The following is a 27147-nucleotide window of genomic DNA, read 5'->3' on the forward strand; positions in this document are numbered from 1 at the left end:
TTTTGAAATATTTGTCGGGTAACTAACCCCTGTATCTGGATTTTTTTCTTTGAAATCCTGCAAGAATACTTTCGGTTCCAGGATTGCTTAGAAAAAATTCGAAAAATCTCCCGGACCTATGTCCATTTTTCAATGTTGTCGAACGATTCTCTGGATTCCGGGATGCGCCTATTCGTCTACACATTTACGCGCATGGATTATCCCATGCCAGCGTTTTGCGCTTGCTTTACACTGTTGTGCTGAAATGGGCATTTTTGCGTCCATTAGTGGCTCGCTGGAGTATGAAATCAGATTGATGCTGTCATGCACCACGCCACGAAAAAAGCTTAAATCACTTCGGGGCCTTCATTCATGAAGACTGGATGGCATTCAACAGAATGTCTTTCACTATCATTAAGGATAATTAAAATCAGTCATCTGAATTGGCCCCATCAACATCAGCTTTTGTTAAGACCAAAACGTAAAAAAATAATTGCCTTTGACGTAAAGGGACGAACGTCTGCCGAATTATCGATCATCACGGAAAAAGACTCCCACGCTCGTTTATCCACCAACTTTTCCGAATTTCAAAAAGAAGGAGGAAATTTAAACTTGATGACGCCTCGATCGCAGCGATCATCTGTGACCAATCAGCGAGATGTGGCGTCCTATCAGCGCACCCACAGCCGGTGACTTACTGTGTATCCTGCACGCAGCGATCATTTGTGACCAACAGCGAGATGTGGCGTCCAAGCATCACACTCACAGCCGGTGACCTATGACGAACCCTGCATGCAGCGGTACACAACCAGTCACACTCGGCATCATGCTCCAATAAACCAGTCACACTCGGCATCATGCTCCAATAAACCAGTCACGCTCGGCATCATGCTCCCATAAACCAGTCACGCTCGGCATCATGCTCCCATAAACCAGTCACGCTCGGCATCATGCTCCAATAAACCAGTCACACTCGGCATCATGCTCCAATAAACCAGTCACACTCGGCATCATGCTCCAATAAACCAGTCACGCTCGGCATCATGCTCCCATAAACCAGTCACGCTCGGCATCATGCTCCCATAAACCAGTCACGCTCGGCATCATGCTCCCATAAACCAGTCACGCGCTCGCATCATGCTCCCATAAACCAGTCACGCTCGGCATCATGCTCCCATAAACCAGTCACGCTCGGCATCATGCTCCCATAAACCAGTCACGCGCTCGCATCATGCTCCCATAAACCAGTCACACTCGGCATCATGCTCCCATAAACCAGTCACGCGCTCGCATCATGCTCCAATAAACCAGTCACGCTCGGCATCATGCTCCCATAAACCAGTCACGCTCGGCATCATGCTTCCATAAACCAGTCACGCACTCGCACCTTGACGCCTCGAGACTTAGGGCGGAAATCAGATGGACGCAAATCGCGATTGTCATGACTGGGCGCAAGGGCACGGCACATCACCGTTTGCTGCAGGGTCACGCATGTCGTTATCAGCTAGTAAATTGTTTTAAGACCTGGTACCTGGCATGTTCATTATTTGGTTATCTTTTTATCCCAACGGGCCGCAAAAATAAACTTGTAAATGACGGCTTACCATGGGATTGAGGTTGAAGCATCGCTCGTTTCATTGTAATAAATATTTTGTCGTGAGCATGAGTGTCAAGACATAGCCGAGTATGGTGCGTACAAGAAGAGCAGCACTGTCGGTTTTGGCAAACTTGCCGCCTGAAATTGTGTTAGTGTTTGAGCAGCTGTGAGTCACTAAAAGTCAGCGTAGTTACAGAGCATTTCTTGGCCTGGTATCGCTTGCAGTACCGTTGTTAATAAATAACTCAATTCACGCATCCGCCAATTTCCTTTCCCATTCTCGTCTAGGTCAGCGTTTCTTGGCGCATCGCCAGGATCGCCGCGATGCTCTGGTGAGCAAACCGAATTAGCGCGACCCGCCTGTGGGTACATCGGCGCAGCTGAACCGGAACGACGCGATCCGCCGCCCGCCGCCGGAACCTAACGACCCCCGACAGCGCAGTGCCGGCGGGCGGCGCATATGCCGAGCGCCCCGCCCCAATCCATAGACACAGCCGGGCCGCTCTGCCGACGCAAACATAGGTCCGCCTTATTGGTGGGATCAATCTTATCGGCGGAGCGGCGGTGCGTTTGATTACGCGCGCCGGCCGGCGCTCGCGCCATCCGCGGCCGCTTGTCATGCCGCCGGTGCTGCATCGGCGAGAATCATAAATCGCCCGTCGTTTCCTCGGGCGGATGGAGCCGAGTGCTGTCGCGGCCGCAGTCCACTCGCGCCGCCGGCGGACGCGGTCTGCGGTCCCTTTGAGGCATGCACACGCAGCGTTGCCATGCTCGATCGCTTAACGACCGGGGCGCGCAACACACACGGCCTGCCCGCTGACCGTTCTGTTCGGGAGGCCGGGCCGGGATGAGGCCCGATACGACGGAAGAGCACCGGCTGGCCGGACCTGACAGGGCTGCGGGCGCACCAGCCACGTGGAAGAATGCCCCATTCCTACGCCGGCTGGTTACCCGACATCGACCGGCGCGCCACTCTAATGGAGGCGCCGCTCGCACAATGGCACGCCCGGCTAAGTACGGCTCGGTGTTGGCTGCTTCATCAGCACATCAGTGGTGATTAACTGATGTGCTCATTGTCGGCGCGGCCGCGTTCAGTCTTGACCGGAGAGGTGGGGGAGGGGGACGCGGCCGGCCGGTCAGGCGCACACATTACCGGACGGCGAAGCAGCGGCCTGGGCCGATGCTCACACGACCACCGACCGGGACAGCTCACTTCCCGGCGGGTGCTGGCTCGCCCGTGTAGGTCTGCGGAGACGGTATTGCCACTGGGCTGCTTCGTCGGGCCGGTAGCGCCGACAACTGGCTGGTATCAAATGCAATCGAAGACTGCTCTTCTATCTCCCAAACGGCTCCTTTTTTTAGCTTAATCCAAACGGTTTGACCTCGACTATGATGAGCAGCGCCGCTGAAACGACAGCTAGGCTGCCGGCAAAATGGAAGGGAACGCTACTTCGATACTGATACGCCTGGACCGGCGCTGCAGCAAAACGCTGGACTCGATTCGACTTGGACTTCCGGACCGGACCTCGCCCACAGCCCGTGCCGACCGGCCGTCCGTCGTAACCTGCCGTGTCGACCGTGCGTTTCCCGTGGTCTCGCGGTATCACGCGCCGACACAATAGCACGGCACGATCGACCCCACGGCAGTGCCACTGGCGACACAACGCTCACCGAGCCGCGTAGCCAGCCGAGGCGATGCTGTGCAGCCCGCCGGTCGATCGAACTATACCGCACAGTGTTATACCGGTTTCGATTGCTTTTGACGCTGCCGGTGTATTACTATGAAATGCGTTTATTGATTATAGCTTCAAGGTTATGCTCAATACTGTACAGGGCTTAGTATGAAAAAGCTACTGAGGGGAAAACTGATTAAGGTATTGTCTGAGCTAAATGCGCCGTTGGCATACCATCCCGGATGTGCTCACGCCGGATAAGAGTGCGCACACGTGTCCACTGAGATGGCACTTTCGATCCACTGCCTTGGGCTTTTGTTGATTTATCAATGCTTATCCAGCATGAGAGAGAGAGAGAGAGAGAGAGAGAGAGAGAGAGAGAGAGAGAGAGAGAGAGAGAGAGAGAGAGAGAGAGAGAGAGAGAGAGAGAGAGAGAGAGAGAGAGAGAGAGAGAGAGAGAGAGAGAGAGAGAGAGAGAGAGAGAGAGGGGGGGGACCGTATACGTGGGGCTGGGATAAATCCTGTACGCCGCCGCATCCGACGTTCGCACACAATTGATGATCAGAGCGGGCTCCGGAAGCTATTTTGCTACGCCACGCGTGTTAATCACCACCGCCATCTTAACGAGACATCGGCATCACGGCCCAGGGGAGGTTATCACTGTCATAAATCAGCGGGTTTTGTGGCGGCCGGCAACTTTGATGGGCAGTGAGCCTTATACGTTCCGAGATGAAGCCTTAAATCAGAGATAGGCATGGCTTCTCTCAGAGAGGTGACCATGTGTGCTTTATTACTCGGTGGTTGAGCTGAAACGCTTTGAGAACGTTTCGCTACTTGGAACAGTTCCCGTGCTCGGTGAATTTTCTAGAAATGTGCACTGATGTTTGCTTCCTTTACTTGTGAGATCCATAAAATACCCATCTGTGCAGAACACCACACACACTATGGGCTTGGATGTAGGCTTAGGTTGCGACATACCTAGTTGTGCATCGTAAAATTGGAATACACGCATTGCAAGATGACATCTGACACATGTGACACGCAAGTACAAGTCCTTGTACTCGCATTTGTATTTTATAGCACACATGCATTTGAAACGCGCAACATAAGGCGCACGATGGCGCGAAAAGGGGATACGAGCAAACTCTAAAACAGGAGCTCCGTCCATGTTAAGACGCGACCTTGTTCCAGAGCCTTACATGCCCCACCTCTTGCCAAGCACTAGTGACCACTCTGTTAGTTAACTCCTTTGGCCCCCAAGTCATGGGCGTGGCCCGCCGCGCCCTGCCTTTATTTAAGCAGTTCACGGCGGCAGTGCGGCAGCCTGCATGGAGGACGAGGTAACCGTTCGAGTATTCACGATGGTCTCATATTGCAATCACTAATGTATGTTATGTACCAGCACTGGCACTGATGTCTGTTCACCTCTGAACCCTGCTGGCTCCTGTGTGGGGACAGTCCACAACAAATCCGCGTGGGGGAGAACCACGTGCTTCGACGTAAAGTAAAGTTTGGGAACTCCAGGCACAATGCATGTGGAACGTGAGCTCGGGCCAGCACCACTTCGTAGATCTCCACAAATATGTAGCAAATGGACGACCAAAGGTGACTGAGCTAGGTGGAAGGGAAATCCAGGCCCATGTCTGGCCAGTTAGACGATCGGCTGGACGTGACCGTTTCTCGCATGGCTGGCGTTACTTGTAGGTGGTCCTTGTAGGTGGTCATGGACATGACAGCTCTGCCCTGGCGCTGTCTAGCACGACCAACGCCGTCGCCATCTCCGCTGCAGCCAAGAACATGAAGAGCAGCGTGCGGACAAAATGGAGGTGAATTTTCCGAGAAATACGGGCAGCGCCCGTGAGAAGGAATGTGGATCCAGCTTTGGTGGCAGATATCCCACTCGCTGATGCGCGCAGTTTGTTCGGTATTCATTTATGTTCTTGCACGCACATGCTGGAATGCAAGCACTGAAAAATATTTAGCAAAATGGATGAAAAAGTCATCCACCACGTCTATCCCAAGTTAGTCTTTTAACTACGTTTAGCGATGTTGAATCCCGCGCGAGACATGTTGCCCCTGAGCCACACCCTGACTGGGCTACGTTTGAGCTCTTTCGGCCCAAAATGGCCGTTCCAGGGCCATGCAATTCAAGTCAAACACAAGAAGTGTGACAGTGCGGCGGTGTCTATTCCGGCCATCCCTGCTCTCGAGCCTTCCCCTACACAGGGACTTCTATCTCGGGACGTTTGCGGGCTTTCAAGCGTGAACAGAGCGACCGTGGGCTGGCGCATGGCTGACGGCCGCGTTACGTCCCAGTGGGACGAGACGCCGCGAGGATTGAATATCAAGCGGCGAATGAAGTACACGTAGAAATAAAAAACCACAAAGATATGTGATTTCAAGGAAGGAAACAAGTGCACATGCTGAGCATGGGTGGAGAGTGATCGAAAACATCGTGGCAAATTGACATATTTTGGCATATTTAGCATTTCTGCGTGTGTCTTAGTACGATGTCGGGGTGTTTTGTGAGTGATGAAGAAAGAAGGCGTGATGCAATTTTCATCCTCTCACATTTCCGTTACCGCGATGTTTTTGGCATATACTCGCGTGGTAGCTATGCGTCTGAAAGGTCAATGGCCAGCCGATCACTGACATTAACGTGTGCCGCGATGACAACCAGAAGCGTTGGGACTCGGATACCCTGCGTTTCGTATTGAGCCGCCAACAACGCTGATTCGTATGCTCCACAGACGCCCATCAATCACCAGCTGATCTTGAATTATAGGGGGCAATACAACACGCTTGTTCGAAGGCGCAGCACGCATAGACGTCTACATCATGCACATCAAGTAGGATTCTGGGCGCTCCTGGTCGATGCGCGTTTTTGAACCAGGCAATATGCGTCTTTCGCGAGGATCTGACAAAACAGGTCTCGACCGGCAGGGCAGCGAGCGGCTGGTTTTGTCGGTCAGGCCTGTTAGAGGCGAGCGTTGAACAGTGCTGGGTGAGCTGAAACGCTGCGGAGAATGCGTCTGGGGCGTTGGAATTCTCGTCACGATTCCTGAAATAGTGTCAAAGTTTACAGGCATGGCTGATGCCATTCCTGATGATCTCAGTTATCCCATAAATCCCCTTTGCGCAATGCAGGGCCGAATCTCCCCACATCTCGCCCTTGGTACCAGGCGCCTTGGACACATCAACTTCAAACACGGCCTTAACGTGTCAACTTGTCGCCTTCTACTCCCACTTGACCTTCCTTACCACTCATTTAGGCTTCCACGCAAACATCCGTTAAAACATCCTAATAAACCTAAAGTTATTCAGTAGCTTATCTTCCGCCTAAACTTCCATTAAAACACCCACTTAAACTTTCAAAAGCGTTCTTGCACTCCATCGAACAGCCACCTCTTTTCTCAGAATCCTTATATTTATTTTGCCATTTGATCTCGAGGCAAAATATTTCCCTACTCTTGAGAGTGATAAAATAGCGTTCGCCAGTCATAAAAGGCGCCGGCGGTCCGGAAAGCAATATCACCTCCACTTCCATTTAAGAAAGGCGCTAAGCAATGCAGCCGTGATAATATGCAAACAAACGCAATTCACTACTCGACTCAAAACGATATATCTTTATGTTAGATATGTGTTTGAAATGGAACTATACCATGGTATAAGACCATTTCAAACACATTTAAAATATCGTATGTATATACATATAAACGTATGCCTAAGGCTAAGGCAAAATGCCCCCGGGCCTACAAAGCGCCCAAATACTTGGGGGCGGGGGTGGGGGTGGAAGTGCTGCGATTTACACATCCGTATACGATGTCTTTTTTCAAGAAGCAGTGCAGCACAAATACTTGGCTATGTACACTCAGTTCTGGAAAATTCAAGTGCTGCTGGAGGCAATGTATGTCAGCTTCCATTTTTTGAAAAACGGTCAATTAAACGGAATGTTTCACATTTGAAGATATTGAAGCAAGTACATATATGATGAAATAAGCTCGCTTATCACTATTGGTATATTTCTAAGTGGGAAGGAATGCTCTAGACAACACGATGCATTTGTTTAGTAAATGTGCTTTTCGATGCTTTATTGTTTGATTACGTCAACGTAACTAACGCCAAATTGATTGAGAGCCAATTGACGGCGGTTATATTTGGAAATCGCGCTCACGAACGACAGCTATGAGCAGCTCGAAAGTTATACTTTCTTAACCTTCATGATCGTCGCATGGCTACTGAAATGACATTGTGGCAAATGGCGTAATTATGGCGTCATGAATGCCTGAATGACCTTACAGCAGTCTCCCCGAAAAAGTCGACACATCTTCGTGGGCGTGTAGTTCAGAAACTTTAGCGGGTTCAGGTCTCAAGACGGGCATGGCTGTGAACTGCACCGAATGGTCTTCAAGATGGCTATCGCAGTTAAAAACCCCATACAAATGTGGAACACTCCATTTATAGCCTGCTTACTCTGATCTATTAACCTTCACAAATTCATTGCATCACGTGACGCCTCAGGGTCCAGTGAGGGATGCAATTGAACAGCGCCAATAACGGACATGATCAAGGCTGTGACGTAAGCGAATCTCACAACTCCCGTCCAACAGAATACCCCAATTCATACTGGTCGCATTTGACACCGGCTGGCACCGGTACACGCACCGGTTGCATATGACACCGGCCGGTACTGGTATACGCACCGGTCACGTTTGACCCCAGCCGGCACCGGTGCACGCACCGGTCGCATATGATAGCAGCCGGTACCGGTTCACGCACCGGTCGTGTTTGACACTGGCCGGTGCCGGTACACGCACTGGTCGCACATGACACCGGCCGGTACCGGTACACACACCGGCTACGTTTGACACCGGCCGGCACCGGTACACGCACCGGTCGCATATGACACCGGCCGGTACCGGTTCACGCACCGGTCGTGTTTGACACTGGCCGGCACCGGTTCACGCACCGGTCGCATGTGACACCGGCCGGTACCGGTACACACACCGGTTACGTTTGACACCGGCCGGCACCGGTACACGCACCGGTCGCATATGACACCGGCCGGTACCGGTTCACGCACCGGTCGTGTTTGACACTGGCCGGTACCGGTTCACGCACCGGTCGCATGTGACACCGGCCGGTACCGGTACACACACCGGTTACGTTTGACACCGGCCGGCACCGGTGCACGCACCGGTCGTGTTTGACACTGGCCGGCACCGGCTCATGCACCGGTCGCATATCACACCGGCCGGTACCGGTTCATGCACCGGTCGTGTTTGACACTGGTCGGCACCGGCTCATGCACCGGTCGCATATGACACCGGCCGGTACCGGTACACACACCGGTTACGTTTGACACCGGCTGGCACCGGCTCATGCACCGGTCGCATATGACACCGGCCGGTACCGGTACACACACCGGTTACGTTTGACACCGGCCGGCACCGGTACACGCACCGGTCGCATATGACACCGGCCGGTACCGGCACACACACCGGTCACGTTTCACACCGGCTGTTGCCGGTCCCCGTCCCCGTCCCCGGTCGCGTTTCGTCCATGATTATCCGGTGTCGTTGCGTGTCACGCTCCGTGCCGTGAGTCACCGGAGGTCTGCGGCTCCGCCGACGGGCCTTGGTGCGACCGCCGGGAGCTGCGCCGGCCCGGCCCAGCCGACGGGGGCCCGGTGGAAGTGTGTCCCCCCCCCCCCCCTTCTCTCGGCACTAATGGTCCGCCGCGATACTCACCAGGGTAACGTGATACGGGGACAGAAGAGCGAGTCGGGACGCCTCCCCGGGGAGGAGGAACATTGGACGGGGGGGGAGGGGGGCTGGGGCGCTCGGTGTGACGCGGTCCTTTGCGTGGAGGGGCTGCTCGGCAGTCGCAGGTGGAGGTGCCATCATCAGGTATGATAAGGTATTTGAAAACCATCTCTAGTTTGGAGATATTCAGAGTTTTGCGTGTATGTCTCGCCGCGTGAGCACAGTTAATCGGAACACACAGCGCAGTGATCGCACCTATTGCCAGCTCGTCTTACTGTGTTAAATCTTCGTAAATGTAGTCAAATTCGTAAGAAGTGTTGCACAAATGCTCATCTTTTAAATGGAGGCGGTTTAACATTGACTATGATAACATCCACAGTCAAAAATTTCGGACACCATTCACCTCTGATAATGCCCGAAATATTTTCGACATAGCTCAAAATGTCATTACTAATTCATTTTAGTTTTTAGGTTTAATTCTCTCATTCACAAAAGGTCTTCACCGGCGGTCACTGTAGAATGCTCTGAGCAAACCCGCTTCACCCATAGTGCCGGAGCCGAGGCGGTATATTCGCCGGGTTAAATATATCAGGGATGATAAAATGTTACGCTGATATCGCCTTGATGCCTTCGTGATGTACTTGTATAACACCAACATGATGCTGATGCGATACATGATCTGGCGGAACAGATTCCCGGTGTTCCCACGCTTGCTGTTCTGGCGGGACGCCCCAAATAGCGCCATCACACGGGTGGCCCCCCATCCCCCTCCTTTATCCACGTCTTCACATACTGAGACACACCTCCGGTTCGCAAGATGTCGACTATCGGATTAGTGCGATTATCTTTTAAGGTCATTAAGACCATTAAGTTTTCTAGAGAACTTAGATCTGTCCACTGTTTGCACTTACTGAGTGGATGACACCAATGATATGGCGATCGGTCGCAATGCCTTATTTGCCAGCTAATCAAATGGACACAATTACTTGCGGTAGGCCTTTGGCCATCAGGGTCCTCCGAACAAGCTGTTGGTTTGAATTAGTACTCTGGTGATCGATCTGGAAGGGTGACTTCCTTGGGCACTGCTTTCGAGGTCAAAATCTTCGAGTGCATGCCAAAGGAGTTTTTACTGGTAGAAGCTGCAACCCGGATGGCATCGTGGAGCCATAACTTGCCATTCAACCCGCACATTCATCCTACTTTAAAGAATATTGCAATCTCATTTTAAGTTGCAGGCTGCAACGTTGCGATTGCTTAGATCCTCCGAACGGGCCTGCTATTGAGGTCTCACAATATCTCAATCCAATCTTCCTTATTTCCGGACAGATATTAAACAAATAATAACACCAACTGGACTGCCGGCTGATGAATGTCATGCATCCGACGCAGCGCGTCTCAGCCGCAGAGAGGCAATCAGCTTCCAGACTTCACTTCCAAAGACAATATCGACTTGTTCTAACTGCTCTGTCGGTTCTGAACAATTTCAATCAAAGACATGCTGCCAGCACGGCAGCGCGTTATAACGTTTCACTCCACGGCGCACCAATGCCATCGCACCCCGCTGACTCTCCAGTGTCTAATTTCAACGCCGAATCCCACGCCAGCGCTCCGGCCCCAAATAAAACGCTCCAGCAGCAGTGCAGCGGGCCGAAGCGCCGGGCAGGACCGATCGGTCCTAGCTCAGCTGAGGGGGAGAGCATCGGGCGGCGGGCGGCCGGTTCCCCACCCCGCACCTCGACTACTCACCACGTCGATGAGCTGCGAGAGCTTGAGCTTGATGAACACCTGCAGCTTGTCCGTGTTGTTCACCACGGGCCGCACCAGCTTGTTGTAGTTGGAGAGCAGGTGGTCGTAGAGGCGCGACGCGTCCGAGTTGGCGGCGGTCAGCGCGCCGCCCAGCGCCACCAGCAGCAGCAGGCTGGCGCCCCGGGGCGCCATCGCGAGCTGTCAGGGCGTCGCCCCCGTCAGCATCACCGTCAGACGTCGCCCGCCGCTGCGGCCGTCAGTGGCGACACGGCGCCGATTTTGGGGGACCCGGTGGTGGATCCCGATCAATGACGCCGCTCGGCGTGGCCATGGGCGCGGCGCGGCCGCCGTCCGACCGCGACCGACGGCGCCCCGCGACTCCGCCGCCAGCGACGGCGCGCCGCCGGCGCCGCCGGCCGCCCGCCGCGGCACGGCGCGCCCGCGGGTCGTCGCTGTCTGGCAATCGCTCAGCGAGGCGGGGACGAGGGGTCGCGGCTGACGGAGCGGTGCTAGGTTAGGGACGAATCGGAGCACACGCTCGGCCGTCAGTGGCGCTGTTGCTGAGGTGTTATGGTGAACACTCGCGCAATCATGACGATGAGTGAAAACACGTCCGATCGTCAGGGGTGCAATTCTCTTTCCAATCAGGGGACTCTAGCTTTCCCAACTAGGGCTCCAGCCCCTCCCCCCCAAGCTTGGGAAGGGAGTAGGTCAAATCCGGAAAAATACCAGTCTGCTCGACATTTTGGGGTGGTTGTGTACCATTTCACAGTTCAGCCACCGCCTCTCCCTATCCTCATCTCATCGTGCGGAACCATGCCCCTGCTGACGATAGGTGTAAGAGCAAGCATCGTCTAACCTTCAGTAGGGTAGACAGTGTTCCACATTTGTATGGGCTTTGAACTGAAAAGGCCATCTTGAATATCGTTCAGTGCAGTTCACGGTCCTGCCCTTCCTAAGGCCCAAACCACGCCTAGTTTCTGGCTACACGCCCGTGAAAATGTGCCGACTATTTCAGGGAGACTATTTCGAGGTCGCCCAGACATTCACGACGTCATAATTACGTCATTCAAATCCTGTCATTTCATCAGCCACGTGGCCATCAGGGCCAATAAAAATATAATTGTCGAGTCGTACATATCTGGCCTTCGCGAGCACGATTTACAAATATAACAGCCGTCAATTGACTCTCAATCAGTGTTGTGCAAGGTGCGATGACGTAAACAATAACGCATTGAGGAGCATATTTACAAAACTGAAAAACTTTGTCATCTAGAGGAGTCTTTTCCACTTAAAGGTATACCAATAGTTAAAAGGGATCTTATTTCGCCATACCTGATGCTTTCTAGAATATTTTCCGCCGTGGAACATTCCATTTAAGGTGACTTATAGCCGGTCCTTCGGACAATTCAGCCTACGAATCGCGCCCTTCATCCTTGGTCTCGATGGCCGTTTGAGCCCATCTTCAGATCTCCTTCAGGCCACCTCAAATACGGACCTTCACCCACTCGGGACACTTGCCAAAACAGGATTCCCTGTTAGGTATTGCAGGTCCCTGACAGACCCAGATGCCCGTCTTTGTTTCCGGGACTCCGGCCAATGCAGATCGCGGGGCCCGGCCTGGCCCCTGCTTGGAAACGACTTCCTAGGGCTTAGGTGGACACGTCACCAACTGTTCGGTGTCGGTGATCTCCGGCCGACACAGATGCCCGCATTGTTTCAGGGTGTCCTTAATTGGTACAAGAGACCCTCTGACCGACATGTCAGGTCGTGGCCTCACGGGTCGGGATTCTTCATGGCGGCTTGTAGCCATCCATTCAGGCCCTTTCGGTCCTTCAGCCTTCCGAACGAGCCATTGATTGTTGGCCCATTGAGGTCTCTTCGTGGCCCCCCGAACACTGACTCTGGCCGACTTGGGCCCCCTTGCCAAACAGGAATCTCGGCTAGACGCTATGGGCTAGCCGATACAGGGGCTCCTCGGTGACTGAGGGTCCCGGCCAATACATATCGCGGGCTCCGCCCTGTCTTTGCTTCGGAAATATGCCCTCGAGCTCAGAACGACCGGGAGCCGATTGTTCGTTACGACACTGACCGGCATAAAAGCTCTGATCGACTCAGGGCTCAAATCGGCGCCAAGGTCCCTCTGGCTGGCATTTTAGGGCCTACCCTTTGGGCCATACCCTTTAATACTACCTCCGGCCAGCCCATCGACCCTTAAATGCCCTCAACCCTCGGAGTTGGCCCTTAATCGTCAGGCCCGAGGGTTCCAAAGGCCTCGAAACCTGAGGGGGGACGCGCCCTCCACCCCCTCCCCCTCTCCGTTTGCGCCACTGGCTCCCAGACCTGGCATATCAGCCCTGCTCAGTGGGTCACCGGCGACCGACGCCCGGACCACCATCACCGCATCATCAGCCGGCCGTCAAGGCGGTCCGCGGCCAGAGACGGCGGCACAGCCATGGGGATGGACCGCGGCCAGAGATGGCGGCACAGCCATGGGGATGGACCGCAGCCCGAGACGGTGGCACAGGCATGGGAACGGACCGCGGCCAGGGACAGCAGCACAGCCATGGGGATGGACCGCGGCCAGGGACAGCGGCACGGCCATGGGGACGGACCGCGTCCAGGGACAGCGGCACGGCCGTATCGAGACTTCCGTGTTGTCCGCGTAAACAGAGGATGGTTCGATGGAACTGAGACATCGGTCGGTTCACCTGAAGCTCGAGACCGCTATGGATCATATAATTCGAACGAGAGCTCAGAGGCACTGGCGTGCTCCAATCAAGACGGGTCTGGGCTCACAGCCTCCCGTGAGCGGGCTTATGGCGCTCCATCGCGGACTAGGACTAGGGAGGCTCGGCACCAAGGCGTTGGTGATTAACTAAAGTAAAATTCTGACACCGTGAAGCGCATGTGCAAGGACACATGATTTTAACTGACGAGAAGTGTCAACTGTCCAGGCAATGCCGAAGCACATGACTCTTCAGCATTCGACGCCGTCACTACCGTCGTGGCGCTGCCTGTTGGGTGTCATTCGCGTGATCTCATTATGAAATGTGTGCTAGCAGGTGTAGAGAATGGAGGTTCTTACTCCTCCCTCTCCTGGTCTCTGTCTCTCTTGCTACCCATCGCTCTATTCCTGTCCTCCTCGTCTCCCTCACTAATAACGGTGTGCTCCTCGTGGCGAAGCTATTTTCTTATAAGAGACATCCAGACGCGCAGCCAGAGCCTTGGCAAGGGGGAACACAAGGTTGGCAGGGGGCCCGCTGATAGCAAAAAGACCCCCCAAAAACGGCCGGCTATGGCCCATTTCTTAATGAGGGCATGTTTTTTATGCTATATATATATATATATATATATATATATATATATATATATATATATATATATATGTGTGTGTGTGTGTGTGTGTGTGTGTGTGTGTGTGTGTGTGTGTGTGTGTGTGTGTGTGTGTGTGTGTGTGTGTGTGTGTGTGTGTGTGTGTGTGTGTGTGTGTGTGTGTGTGTGTGTGTGTGTGTGTGTGTGTGTGTGTGTGTGTGTGTGTGTGTGTGTGTGTGTGTGTGTATCATACATTTCTACCTTCGATAACTGGAATACAAGCCAGACGCTACGGCGAGATCATCTCTGCCTGAACGTTATAGAACATTTTGTAAAAAAAATCATGCGTTGAACGACTGCCAGCAATAAATCGTTGGCCCTATTCATTTTACGATGGTACAATGCACTCTTTTTAAACCGATTGAACTCAGAAATATTGCCAGTTAAAGTTTCTGGTAAACTAAAAAAAGAATGCGGTGAACGACAACATGAAATAAATTGCTGGCCCTCTTCATTTTACAATAGTGCAGCGTGCTCCTTTTGAGGCGGCAGAACTCAGAAATTCTGTTAGAATTTTCATCTGGGCTGTAGAGTGTTGTCAAGGACCTCGCGAATGCATGTTGCGGTTCGAAATGGGTCAACAATTTGTATTACCATGGCCACAAGTAGTGATCCAAATTATGTGACGTCGTTTTGAGCATGCGCGCCCGCATATCTTAACAACAAAAACCTCATCGCCAGGCGTCGCAGTTTCCATAGGTGGTGCAACTTTGAAGGCTGTAGGACATGAAATCGTACAATTAGGATATATTCCGGCCCATATTTGACCAGCGCAATTTTTAGATTGATGATTCTAACCCATTGGCCTTAAGAGCACGGCGAATTGGTGCTGTAGTCTGCCGGTGGAACTCGATGAGTAAATGCAGAATCTTTATTTTTCGTGTTACTGCAACTGCCAATCTGCCCAGAGGACAGGCTCAAATATTTTTAAAGTATTTGCCCAATCTAATCTTTAAACTGTGCGAATAATTTTGAAAGACATTCCGAAACGTTAATTCGGGATGGTCGTTTTTGCGCGCACGGCGCCTGCCGCCTGGCGTACTTGCAGTGGCCAGAGGCGTTCGGTTTTTCGGAAACGGCAACGCAGACCATCGCTGTCCTTGCTCCCCGGGATTACGGGTGCGCAGCCTCAAACCTCCTGATGTAATTTGTTTCTTTAATAATGAGACCCTTTATTTCTTTCCGGGAAAGGTTCCGTTAAGAAGAACACAACGGAGCACATTAGCATTCTCGGAAGGGGCTGAACAGGCGGCGGGGGGGGGGGGGGGAGGTATTCTGGCCTCCGCAGGGTGTCTTACCGTTGTCATTCTGGTGACACGGGGCGGGATCCCTGGCCGACCGGAAGACGATTAGAGGAATATATCATATCACATTGATCTCCTCCCTGACGCGGGATGCCTTCTGACACGCGCAGTTGGCTCGGATCGACGCAGGAACCTTCAATGACTCAACAGCATCCCTGATCGCCGCAGGTGGTCGATTAATTGGTACGTAGACTCCAGTGAGGCTTAGCAGGCCCTTGCTAGAATTGGTCTGGAGGGCTCACCGTTCGATACTGGGGATCCCCACTGGCACAGGACCCTTCTATTGCCTCCAAAGGGGACACTCGTCATAAGTTCTCATGTTTCTTTTTATTGCCACGAGGGCCCCGACCAACGCAAGAGGACCTCTGTCATTCGGGACCCCGTCTCCGTCACTATTGAGCAAATCTCCCCCTGACCGACGCAAGGCCCCTTGTTGGCACAGTTAATACCCTGTTAGGCGTTGTGGGACACTGAACGATACAGGAGCTCCGACCAATGTAAATCGCGTGCCTGGATTTATCCCTGCTTGGGAAATGGGGCCCCCAGAGTTCAGACCAACGCGAAGTTGGCTGTCCGTCGTTTGTGATCTCTGACCGAGAGGTTTTCTAACTGACATTTGAGATCACGGCCCATGGGCAGGGTGTTCTTAATGTGACCTACAGCCAGCCCTTCGGACTCTTCAGCGTCCCAATCGGGCCCTTGATCTTTGGTTGCGAGAGACCTTTCGGCTCCTCTTTGGGCCCCTCAAAAAACGTTCCTATTCGGGGCGGCCTGCCGCCACAGGACCCCTGTAAGGTGCTGTGACCCCTGACCGTCACAGCAACCCTTCATTGTGTCATGGACACCAAACATTTTTCTAATCGGGTGCCCCGGTCACGCTCCTGTTGGAAAATAGGCCTCAAGAGCTCATATGGACATGGAGCCGATTGTGCGGTGTTCGTGGTCTCTGGCTGACTTGGACACTCGCGTTGCTTCAGGGGTTCCCCAACTGGTGCAAGAGGACCTCTGACTGATATATTTTAGGTGGCGACCTTACGACCCACGATTTTTTAAGTGACATACGACCGGACCATTACGACCCTTGAGGCTCTTATGTTTTCGAACCAGTTCGTGTTTATATTGCTCGTCGGTCCCGGTAGGCCGCCCGGGCTCCTCTTCGGGCCTCATCCAATACTTTCCTTGGTCGGCTCGGGACCGTTGCGAGCTCAGAGCCCTCTGTTAGGCGCTGTGGACCCCTGACAGATGCAAGGCCCCCGACCAGTGTAGATCACTGGCCTTGGCTATATAGCTGATTGGGAAGTGGGCCCTCAGGTCCACGCCAACACAGAGCACATTGTGTGGCACTGGTGGTGCCTGACCGACATATAGACCCATATCGACTTAGAAAGTCGCCGATCGGTCCAAAGGGCCTTCTGACTACTATTTGAGGGCCCGTCCCCGTAGGCCGGGGGTCCTGAATAAAACTTAGACCAGCCCTTCGTTCCTTAGACTCTCCAATTGAGCCCTTGATAATCGGACTTGGTGGGCCCTTTAGGCTCTTCTTCTCGGGCCTCCTCGAACAATAATTTTGGCAGAATCGGGGCTTGTCACCAACACAGGGCCTCCGTTAATGACTGTCGGGCCCAGCCATTTGCTGACGCCCAACCAACGTGAATCGCTGGCCCCAGCTTGGTTCCTACCTGGGAAATGGAGTCTCAGGCCCATGCCATCACGAAAGTGACCGCGTTATTGGTGACGTCTGACCGACATGTAGGTCCTTTTGACTCAATGGGCCCCTAATCAGCGCACAGGGCCCTCTGGCTGGCGTTGGAGTGCCCGGCCCTGCGGGCCGGAGCCCCGAGTGCGACCTCCGGTCGGCCTTTCGGGCCCTTAATCGAAGGTTCCGAGGGGGCACGTGCTTCCTGTGCCCCCCACTTCTGCCTGCGCTGCTGGAGAAATCCAAGACGGAAAACATGTGGCTTATTTTTCGTGTTTATTCAACAGTAGCATTACAACTGGACATCTCTTCAGCCACGGCCTGAGCGCTATTTTACCCGCCTTGCGAAGACAGAAACGTCCGCCACGCTTCCTCCACTTCTTGGTGCGGGTATCTACATCAGATCGACGAATGTTAGTGGCATGCAGTTGAGATCATATCGAGTGATTAAAGGGAGTGTTACCTGTGAACGTCTTCCCCCAAGCACCATGTGATGAACCCTCAATGTTCGCAACTGAACATGACACTGAACAATGAACCTTGGCCATCAAATGCACAACAAAGGTAAATAATCTGCTTAATTGTTTCCAATCCCACAATAAACAATCTAGATGCAAAGCCCACTGAATGAATAGTTTGGCCGAAGGATGGTAAAAACACAACAAAATCGGCGACTCATGCTTTATAGTGATTAGCAGATTGCAGTTTGCCCAGGATGGTACAATTCCACGAAAGTCATGCTTTAGCTGGCAAGCTGAACCGTCGAGGAAGAACTCAGCTGATGCGGCCCTGCCATGGGAGTCGGATACGACTAATCTAGACACCTACGAGCAATTAAATTGCAGGCAAAAGTCCCGCACTCCCATTGCAAATAGAAATGACCAGACGGATGAGGGACACGTTGAAATGGGATTAGAGTTGAGAAAAGAAGCCACTTAGAACCAGAGTGCTTTCGTTGTCTGCCAACAAAACAGGTGCGCAGATCACGACAGATACAGTAGCCCGAATACTGTTATTGCGTCATTCTGGACAGCTAGTCCTCATGAGGAAAATACATCACTCAGTTGTCCGCCGTAAGTTTGTATCTGGAACTCAAAAGTGGGATATGCTCCCATTTTTTGATTCCGGACTTTCCGCACAAGTTATGTTTAAGTCGTAGATAATTCACATGAGGATTCATTGAAAACGACAGCATTCTGCAGCCTGACAGCTACCGCGCTCGGCTATCAACAAGATGAATGAATGACTAGATGTATCACGCTAGGTTAACCATTCGATAGGCTGGTACTTCACATCCAACAGCGCCCAGCGCTAGCGCAACGGGCCCCGAATAGGAACAGCAACGGACCCACCGGGCCAGAACAACACACGTACCGTCAGACAAGAGATCTGCCGCGGAGGAATGGTGGTGGCGTCCCTGCCGCCCCCAACGCAAGTCAATCGGGTCTCCAAAGAGACAACACTATCGGTGAACTGTCACCACGGAAGTCGATCTAGAGGTCTGTAGCGCTTTGTCACATCGGTGGACGTGAGTCTAACGCGGTGGCGGCGGCACCTCAGCCTCACCACGGCCGGAGCTGGGCTCTGACCAAGGCCGGTCAGACTGGTCCGGGCCGGCCCGGGGCAGCATCGGGAGCGACCTACAACAACGCATGCACCACGGCGGGACGGTAGGTGGTCACGGGACGGATCAAAAGGCCCCGCGGGTGACCTGAGAATGCACATGATCCAGGACGGACGCAAAGAGGCCTAGGGCTTACCGGCGGCGCCCGAAGGAGGCAACCATCCCAGAGAGGCCAACCACGGACCTGCCACGCTGAGTTGTGGCAACACTGCTCAGTCCTTCAACAGACACTAAGGTCAGCGCGCTCGACACGGCGCAGGGTCGTCGCCGCGCTCGCCGGATACACACTGCGAGGCGGACAACGAACAGGTACGAGAGAAGCCCTGAAGCAGATGAACCGCAGGTCTAACCCAGAACCGACAGATGCACACGGCGCGAGCAGCGAAACAAGACCGCAGCGCAGAGGCCCCGCCACACGGCGTCATCTGCAAATCACCGACAAGACGCGACAACATCAACAAACACATCAACAACGGGGCGGACCGGCCCGCCATAATGCTCCCCAGATTACGAGATCGCCAGGGCCACGAATCGACAGCGCCAGCACGGACAAATTCCCTGCAGTAACCCTCACAACAGTGGACGGATCGCGTTTCCGTTAACGCCGGCTAGCTCGAAGGAGCCAGCGGCATCACCTGAGCTCCCGCGCGAGGAAGAGGCACCAGCCCGGCCTCCCGACCTCCGCCCGGGTCGCCCTCACCCGCCGCGCCCTCAGTTGGGCCACATGCAGCAGCGGCACATACAGAAGCGCCGCAGCAGCGCGGTCGGCGCGTCCTCGCGCCGCAGCCGCAGCCGCAGCCACGCCTCGCGCTGGCGGACGTACATCTCGGCCGGGATGTCATCGCTGCGCAGCGAGCCGCCCGACGAGCGCGCCGGCGCCGACGCCGCCGCCTCCTCCGCCGTCGGCGCCACCTGGTTGGAGCGCGGCTCGAGCGGCTGCCGCTGCAGCAGGTGCGCCACGCCCTCCAGCTCGCGCAGCGCGTCGGCAGCCAGCAGGTGGGCGCGCGCCTCGTCCGAGAGACGCGGGTGGCGGCGCAGCCAGGTGCGCAGCGCGCCCGCGTCCCGGCCCAGCTGGCGGGCGCCGGCCACGCTGTCGGCACGGGCGCACACGCGGTCAGGGCCGCGCGAGGGGAGCCGGAGGCGCGTGAGTGGGGGAAGCACACCCATTCTTCACAGATGCAAGTGTTTATAATGTTGATGATAACTTGCTGGCTTGTAATGATACGTAATCATGTAAGAGATGCCTGACAGCAGTTAGTGCCAGATGTCCAGAGACAGGCCACAACAGCATTACTTAAGTTAATAAAGTCCCGCAAAACAATGTCTGGTTAGAATAAAACACGAATTTTGGAGCAAGGCTGATGCACTCGTGCCACCGGCACCGGGGTACCTAGTGTAGTGGTTGAGCTGCGCATCTGAGAAACCGAAGGTACGGAGTTCGATTCTTCGCAGTGCCCGCCCTTCCTGTCAGCGTGAAAGACAGGGAAACGCCACACAGCCTGAGTAGCTGATTACGTCATCAAGCCCCAATGACGACGCCACCAGACCTGGCAACCAATGACTTAGAGAGTTTATTAAATGCAGTGACCATGTGAATTTTGAACGCTTATGAATCACCTGAGCATTTCACAGCTCCTGGTCGCCAGCCAGCCCAAAATTTCGCGAGCGCTTTCAGCCTGCCGCGGCGGCCATCCATGATATTGGTTTCTGTTTGCATTACCGCACCGCTCGCCTGCCATTTCGCCATAAATTCCACCAGCGTCGACACCGCCCGTCCACACAGGTTACCCGACCGTAACGCACCAGAAGCACCTCAGCTGGGACAGGCGCTTCCCATCAGTTCAGCGGGGGACATGTCGCAGGCAGAGGACTACAAAACGTGTCGCCACGCAGCGTCAGGAAAAAGCCAACAAATTCCACCATGTTGTTTGACTGTTTGCGGGGTCTTTTAAGCGCTAAGCGCATTCTACAGGTCGCAAGTAACCATGCACCTGCAACAAATAGTAATACCAGCTATATATACGAGGACGGCTTCTCATGTCCTCGTGTTTTCCCGACCAACCAACGGACATATCTAAGAGCGTATGGGAGAACTGTCCAAAGTGGCTTTCGTGAGCGCGCTTAACTTGATGAGGTGCATCAAACGCGGCTGCAAATATTACGTTATGCATGACCAAACACGACAACAAATCATCTGAGTCCACATTCAGAGCAATAATTCGCCAGCACGTCCTAGGCCGCCCGCATATTTCGGCTTATCGTTCAACCACGTTGTAACTTAAAACCGGCCACTTTATCACGCCAATGGGGCAACCAAACGTAATCACGAAATACCCACCGTGACTGACACGCATCATACCTGAACTTGATGTTGTGCTGGATGATGTACTCCATCCAGCTGTGGCAGGCGACCTTCACCACCAGGCCGCCGACCGTCAGCTGCAGGGAGCCGCCCAGCTGGCACACCGCGCGCAACACCTCCTCCAGAACGTCATCTGCAGCGGGCAGCGGGCCACGTGTTCACGCGCTGGCTCAGTACGACACACCCTCTACACAGCTGGGGTGGCAGGCGACCTTCACCACCAGGCCGCCGACTGTCAGCTGCAGCGAGCCGCCCAGCTGGCACACCGCGCGCAACACCTCCTCCAGCACGTCATCTGCAGCGGGCAGCGGGCCACGTGTTCACGCGCTGGCTCAGTACGACACACCCTCTACACAGCTGGGGTGGCAGGCGTCCGTGATGGTCGGTCCACGTCCTGCTGACGACCCCTCCTCCCCCACCTCCGTATTGAGGCTGGACAACCACATCTACAACCGAGAGTTATCTTCCAAATCTCATCCCAGCCGCGATCACATGCATAATTCGCGGTCGGCGTATAGCCTGTTTGTTAGATCTCTAAACCCATCTCAAAGGCAAAACACCGTATCTCATCCGTATGTGCTTTCGTCCCAAGACACGATGATGCTAATAATGATGACTATTAGGGCTTGTTGCTCCCTCTACGACATAACACAGCGACACATAACATTGGACGAACAGATATGCGCGCGGCGGACGTCTCACCGATGTACTGCCGGACGTAGTCGCTGGGCTGCGAGGCGGCCATGGCCGGCCGGCGCCAGTACAGCTTGCCCGGCATCAGGCGGTCCAGCGACGCGAGCGCCGTGCTGCGGCACGCCTCCGAAACAGACGACAGGCTGGCCGTCTGACACCCCTGCCGGGAGAGCGCCGATTTGTAACCACTGGGAGGGAGCGCTGCACGAGGTCGGAGATCGCTCCCATGGAATCAAATGGTAAACTGAGGGCGTGTTTCACCTCCCCTAGCTATGATGTAGTAAACAGATGTTTTGCTTTTATAGAAGTCGTTGCAATAATCTGCCAACTGTATTACAACAACACGTTTCATCCCAGCCTCACTACTCCGAAGCATGAATGACGACGATGACACGTTACAGCCAGGCTTCTATACAGCTGGCACCTCGCCCCCCCCCCCTTCAGCAGGCAGCAGCTGGCATAATCCTCCCCTCCATCGTAAGCAAGTGCACTTACCCTACCTGCAGTAGTGAATTTTGGCACAGTCACCTCTCACCTGCAGCTGCCGACAGAGCCCGTCTCTCACCTGCAGCAGCTGATAGAGCCCGTCCCTCACCTGCAGCAGCCGATAGAGCCCGTCCCTCACCTGCAGCAGCCGACAGAGCCCGTCTCTCACCTGCAGCAGCCGATAGAGCCCGTCTCTCACCTGCAGCAGCTGATAGAGCCCGTCCCTCACCTGCAGCAGCCGATAGAGCCCATCTCTCACCTGCAGCAGCCGACAGAGCCCGTCCCTAACCTGCAGCAGCCGACAGAACCCGTCTCTCACCTGCAGCAGCCGACAGAGCCCGTCCCTCACCTGCAGCAGCTGACAGAGCCCGTCTCTCACCTGCAGCAGCCGACAGAGCCCGTCTCTCACCTGCAGCAGCCGACAGAACCCGTTTCTCACCTGCAGCAGCCGACAGAGCCCGTCTCTCACCTGCAGCAGCCGATAGAGCCCGTCTCTCACCTGCAGCAGCTGACAGAGCCCATCTCTCACCTGCAGCAGCTGACAGAGCCCGTCCCTCACCTGCAGCAGCCGACAGAGGCCGTCTCTCACCTGCAGCAGCTGATAGAGCCCGTCCCTCACCTGCAGCAGCTGACAGAGGTGATCCAGTCGGCGGTCTGAGTCGGCGCGTTCCCTGACGGCCTCCTGCAGCTCCGGCATCGGCGACCGGACCAAGTCCAGCGGTGGAGCTGACTGTGACGGGACGACAGGGCGCCGTCAAACCGGAGAACGGCGAGCGAGATCACGCGCCATATGTAGAGTCGAGAGCATGCCACGCATGAGGTTTGAAGAGTACATCTGTGGGGGTGAGGGTCAGCGCCACCCCACCCGTTCCGCCGCCGTAGCAGCAACAGAAGGCAACAGAAGGACTTCAAAGGAAACCAGGGACGCCAAACCCGCAGCCTCAACAGACCACATAAATCTGAGATGGTTTCTTTCTGAAAACGCGCGGATCTGGGTAGCTTAGGCGCAGAAGCCGTGAACGACTTGCGTTCGCGTGCCAGTCTCCTGGTCACCTGCAAACACTAAACCGGGACATGGCTTACACACGATGCTATCTCCCTTTCACTTCGCAACGGCTCGTCGGCCGATGTACCGCGCTGCCTCGCTCTGGCCTCTACAGCTAGCTGTAACTCCGTCCAGCCGGGCCGCCAGACGACGCCCAGGCCCGGTTGCCCGGCGCACCACTGACGGCCGCCCGGCGATCGGCGACAGATGGCCGCCGGGAGATCACCTGCAGCGAGTCGAGCAGGCGCAGGCAGCGCGGCAGGTCGGCCATCGTCAACAGGAAGTACGCGGACGTCTGCCAGGAGGCGAGCAGCAGCTGACTGCGCGACGCCAGCCACAGGTGCAGCTGGTGCAGGCACAGCCGGCTGCCGGACGAGCGGCGCGGGCCGGGGGTAACGGTCAGTCGGGCCGGGGGTAGCGGTCAGCCGGGCCGGGGTAACGGTCAGTCTGTCCGGGGGTAACGGTCAGTCGGGCCGGGGTAACGGTCAGTCGGGCCGAGGGTAATGGTCGGTCGGGCCGGGGTAACGGTCAGTCGGGCCGGGGGTAACGGTCAGCCGGGCCGGGGGTAACGGTCAGTCGGGCCGGGGGTAACGGTCAGTCGGGCCGGGGTAACGGTCGGCCGGGCGGGGGTAACGGTCAGTCGGGCCGGGGTAATGGGTCAGTCGGGCCAGGGTAACGGTCGGCCGGGCCGGGGTAACGGTCAGTCGGGCCGGGGTAACGGTCAGCCGGGCCGGGGTAACGGTCGGTCGGGCCGGGAAAGCGGTCAGTCGGGCCGGGGTAACGGTCAGTCGGGCCGGGGTAACGGTCAGTCGGGCCGGGGTAACGGTCAGTCGGGCCGAGGTAACAGTCGGCCGGGCCGGGGACAGCGGTCAGCCGGGCCGGGGTAACAGTCGGCCGGCCGGGGTAACGGTCAGCCGGGCCGGGAAAGCGGTCAGTCGGGCCGGGGTAACTGTTAGTCGGGCCGGGGTAACTGTTAGTCGGGCCGGGGTAACGGTCAGTCGGGCCGGGGTAACGGTCAGTCGGGCCGGGGTAACGGTCGGCCGGGCCGTGGACAGCGGTCAGTCGGGCCGGCCGGCCCCCAGTGACGTCGGTGGGAGACGACAAGGTACGACGAGTCAGGGATGTCACTGGGTTCGGTCCTTATAACGCATATTCTTCATGAATGTGTTTAAGTGGGTGTAAGGTTTATAAAAAGATGGACTCTCATATTCATAAAGACAATTATAACCATTCCAAGACATATATAAGGGCTCATTAACAGTAAAAAATGGTCAAACTTGCCATTTCCTGATAAAACACTGGTAGTCATACACAAATCCCGCATCAGCATCACCACACCAGGGAGGCGCCAAACTGTGAGCCACCCGACACCCAGCAGCAGCCATTCTGAGTCGGTCCTCTCCCTGCCCACGCTCTCAGCACGACTCACAGCTGTCGCTGGAGCACCAACTGCAGCTGCAGCAGCGGCAGCAGGTCGGGGCCTTCCTCGTCTGTCGCCAGCGCGGCTGCCTGGTCCGCCAGCACCTGGTTCAGCTGTCCGACCAGGAAGGCCACGGCGTTGTAGTACAGTTTGCCTGCAGGACGATGAAGGAGACTTAAATTTTGAGGGGACAGATAGCAGTGGCGCCATCAGAAGGGGGAGACAGTGGGTTATCGGAAAGAATGAGACCAAGAAACACTAATATACCAGAAGACATCCCAGTGTTAGCCAGGGAAAACGACAGCAGAAGAATCCAACACGAATGCGACATCAAACCTATATTACTAGAAAATTACTTGAGATCACTGACAGATGTACAATATTGCGCAATGACTGCTGTCACTAGTAATGCTTTGACAATTACTGATGACATTCCGCAATGTGCGTTATCAAGCAATGCCTTGCACGTCCATCTTTACAGTGAGCAGTAAAAATCGGCGTTACACAAACGAGCCACTGCTCCACTGCATCCTGGCCAGATACCAGTTTGATGGCTAATACACACGGCAAGACACGGCATACAGCAACTCGAAAAACACAAAATTTATATCACGATGTGACGTCAATTTCGGAACGCATTCCCTTAACCAATTTGGAAATGTTAAAACAGTGCACATAGCCATTCAACTGAGCACACACATAGACTGTGGATGAGGCTGGACCCCACCAATGGCACTGACCGCACTTGGTGCACTGCTGGCCGCCCTCCAGCGGCACGGGCACGTGACGCGTGCTCTGGCCCTGGTGCAGCGCCGGCGCCAGCAGGAAGCAGGCGTACGCCGGCGCGATGTACAGTCGCAGGCGGCTGGCCAGGCCGGCCGCCGGCAGACCCAGCTCACACATCTCCTCTGAGAGGGGTGAAGGGGTCAGGGCAGGGTCAGGCCAAGGCTACAGTGTGACACTAGCAGGCACAGCTCCTCTGGGGAGTGACGGGTCATAGCAGGGTCCTCACACATCTCCTCTGAGACAAGTGATGGGGTCAGGACAGGGTCTTCACATAGCTCTACTGAGACGGGTGACGGGGTCAGGGCAGGGTCAGGCCACAGCTGCAGCGTGACTAGAGCAGGCCTAGCTCCTCTGGGAGGGGTGACGGGGTCATAGCAGGGCAAGGCTCAGATTACATGGAGACACTAGCAGACCCAGTTCCCCTGAGAGGGGTGACGGGGTCATGGCATTAAGGGCAGGGTTACACCAGGGCAGGGTTACTGTCTGGGGTGCTGGCAAGCCCAGCTCCTATGACAGGTGCATGGTCATGTGAGGGTGGGAGCAAGGTCGCGGCCTTTCCGTTCAGCCAGTCTGTCGTGGAAGTCAAAAAGCACTGCACGACGCAGGGCGAGCCGCACAACAACATCCGCATCAACAACACATCGCCGCGTGCATGGGCACGTGCAGTGGCACGGGCCCGACTTTGGGACAGCCCGGTGCCGGTCCGGCAGCGGGCGGGAGACATGCCAGCTTCCGCAGCTGACCTGAGAGCAGGTCGAGCACCTCGCGCAGCCAGCCGAGGGCGGCGGGCGCGCCGCAGACGGCCAGCGCCGGCTGCCGGGCGGCGGCGGCCGGCCACAGCAGGCGGCGCGTCAGACGGTCGCTCGCGGTGTGCCACACCGTGTCCCGGTACAGCCGCACCAGCCGCCGCCGGCCGCCGCTGGACAGACGCTCCTGCCGGCGCGCGCCGCCTTGCCAACGCCTCATACGCACAGCCAGCGCCAGGGGCGGCGATATCACAGACGTCAGCTCACACGTGACGTATGAACAGTAATCAGGACCACAGAGGAGCACCAAGCCGCTCCTGAATATCCGAGACATAACCGCTGAAGCCAGATGGCTACACCAACGCAACAGCGCGCGTCAAATGCTCTTACCAGGCCGACCTCAGCCCACCAGCGGCTACGAGCCGGTCATCAGCCGCGCTCGTCAGCGGGCCGCAGCTTCCCGGTTTACCTGCGCCGCCAGGCCGCCGACAGCGCCAATGGGCACTGCCAGCAGCAGACTGTGCACGGCGTTTTCCTCGTGCCGGAGCAGGCGGTCCAGGTCAGGCGGCGTCTCGGCCGGCTCGCCAGCATCCGCCTCCCGCTCGCCGCCGCTCGTGTAGCCCGACGTCGGCGAGCTGCGCTCCACCTGGATGGTCGGGATGGGTGGCAGCCGGAGCGCCGGCACCGAGGCGTCAACGGCAGCCGGCGCCAGCTCGTGAGGCGGCCAGTGGCGCTGCAGGCTGACGTCCAGGTCCAGCGCCTGCGCCATGCGCAGTTCCAGCGCCGCCGAGAGCAGGGGCGCGCGCACGCGGCCGAGCCGCTCGCACAACCGCTCCAGGGATGGCGGCGG

General features: G+C 55.7%; 2 protein-coding genes across 2 annotated transcripts in view; both read right to left on the minus strand.

Moving 5' to 3' along the window:
• LOC119112842 (acetylcholine receptor subunit alpha-like) overlaps positions 1–11120 on the minus strand; it is a 29092-nt gene extending 17972 nt beyond the window's left edge. Inside the window, exon 1 of the mRNA XM_037237129.1 lies at positions 10761–11120. Within this exon, the coding sequence (XP_037093024.1) occupies positions 10761–10952 (192 nt within the window). The 5' untranslated portion in view covers positions 10953–11120. The remainder of the gene's footprint in view (positions 1–10760) is intronic.
• A 5192-nt stretch (positions 11121–16312) lies between these two features.
• On the minus strand, positions 16313–27066 carry LOC119111699 (coiled-coil domain-containing protein 142). Its single transcript, XM_037235504.1, has 11 exons — positions 27043–27066; positions 26767–26832; positions 26295–26364; positions 25506–25673; positions 24775–24919; positions 23572–23710; positions 22920–23030; positions 21824–21974; positions 21119–21254; positions 19827–19849; positions 16313–16320 (listed from the first exon to the last, which is right to left on the minus strand). The coding sequence occupies exons 1-11, from the start codon at positions 27064–27066 to the stop codon at positions 16313–16315; spliced, it is 1041 nt and encodes a 346-aa protein (XP_037091399.1).
• Between the last annotated feature and the right edge of the window lie 81 nt (positions 27067–27147).

Source organism: Pollicipes pollicipes, unplaced genomic scaffold (genome assembly GCF_011947565.3).
Source record: "Pollicipes pollicipes isolate AB1234 unplaced genomic scaffold, Ppol_2.1 Scaffold_7261;HRSCAF=8764_pilon_pilon_pilon, whole genome shotgun sequence".
NCBI lineage: Eukaryota > Metazoa > Arthropoda > Thecostraca > Pollicipedomorpha > Pollicipedidae > Pollicipes > Pollicipes pollicipes.

Bases quoted from the DNA above. Each gene is read 5' to 3' on its own strand.
- LOC119111699 (XM_037235504.1), bottom strand. From the start codon at position 27,066: ATGGCGCAGGCGCTGGACCTGGAC. The intron at 25,674-26,294 runs GTCAGCTGCGGA...CACCCCTCTCAG, and splicing joins GGTGCTCGACCTGCTCTCAG to AGGAGATGTGTGAGCTGGGT. The intron at 23,711-24,774 runs GTGAGTCGTGCT...CTCGTCCGGCAG, and splicing joins TTGGTGCTCCAGCGACAGCT to CCGGCTGTGCCTGCACCAGC.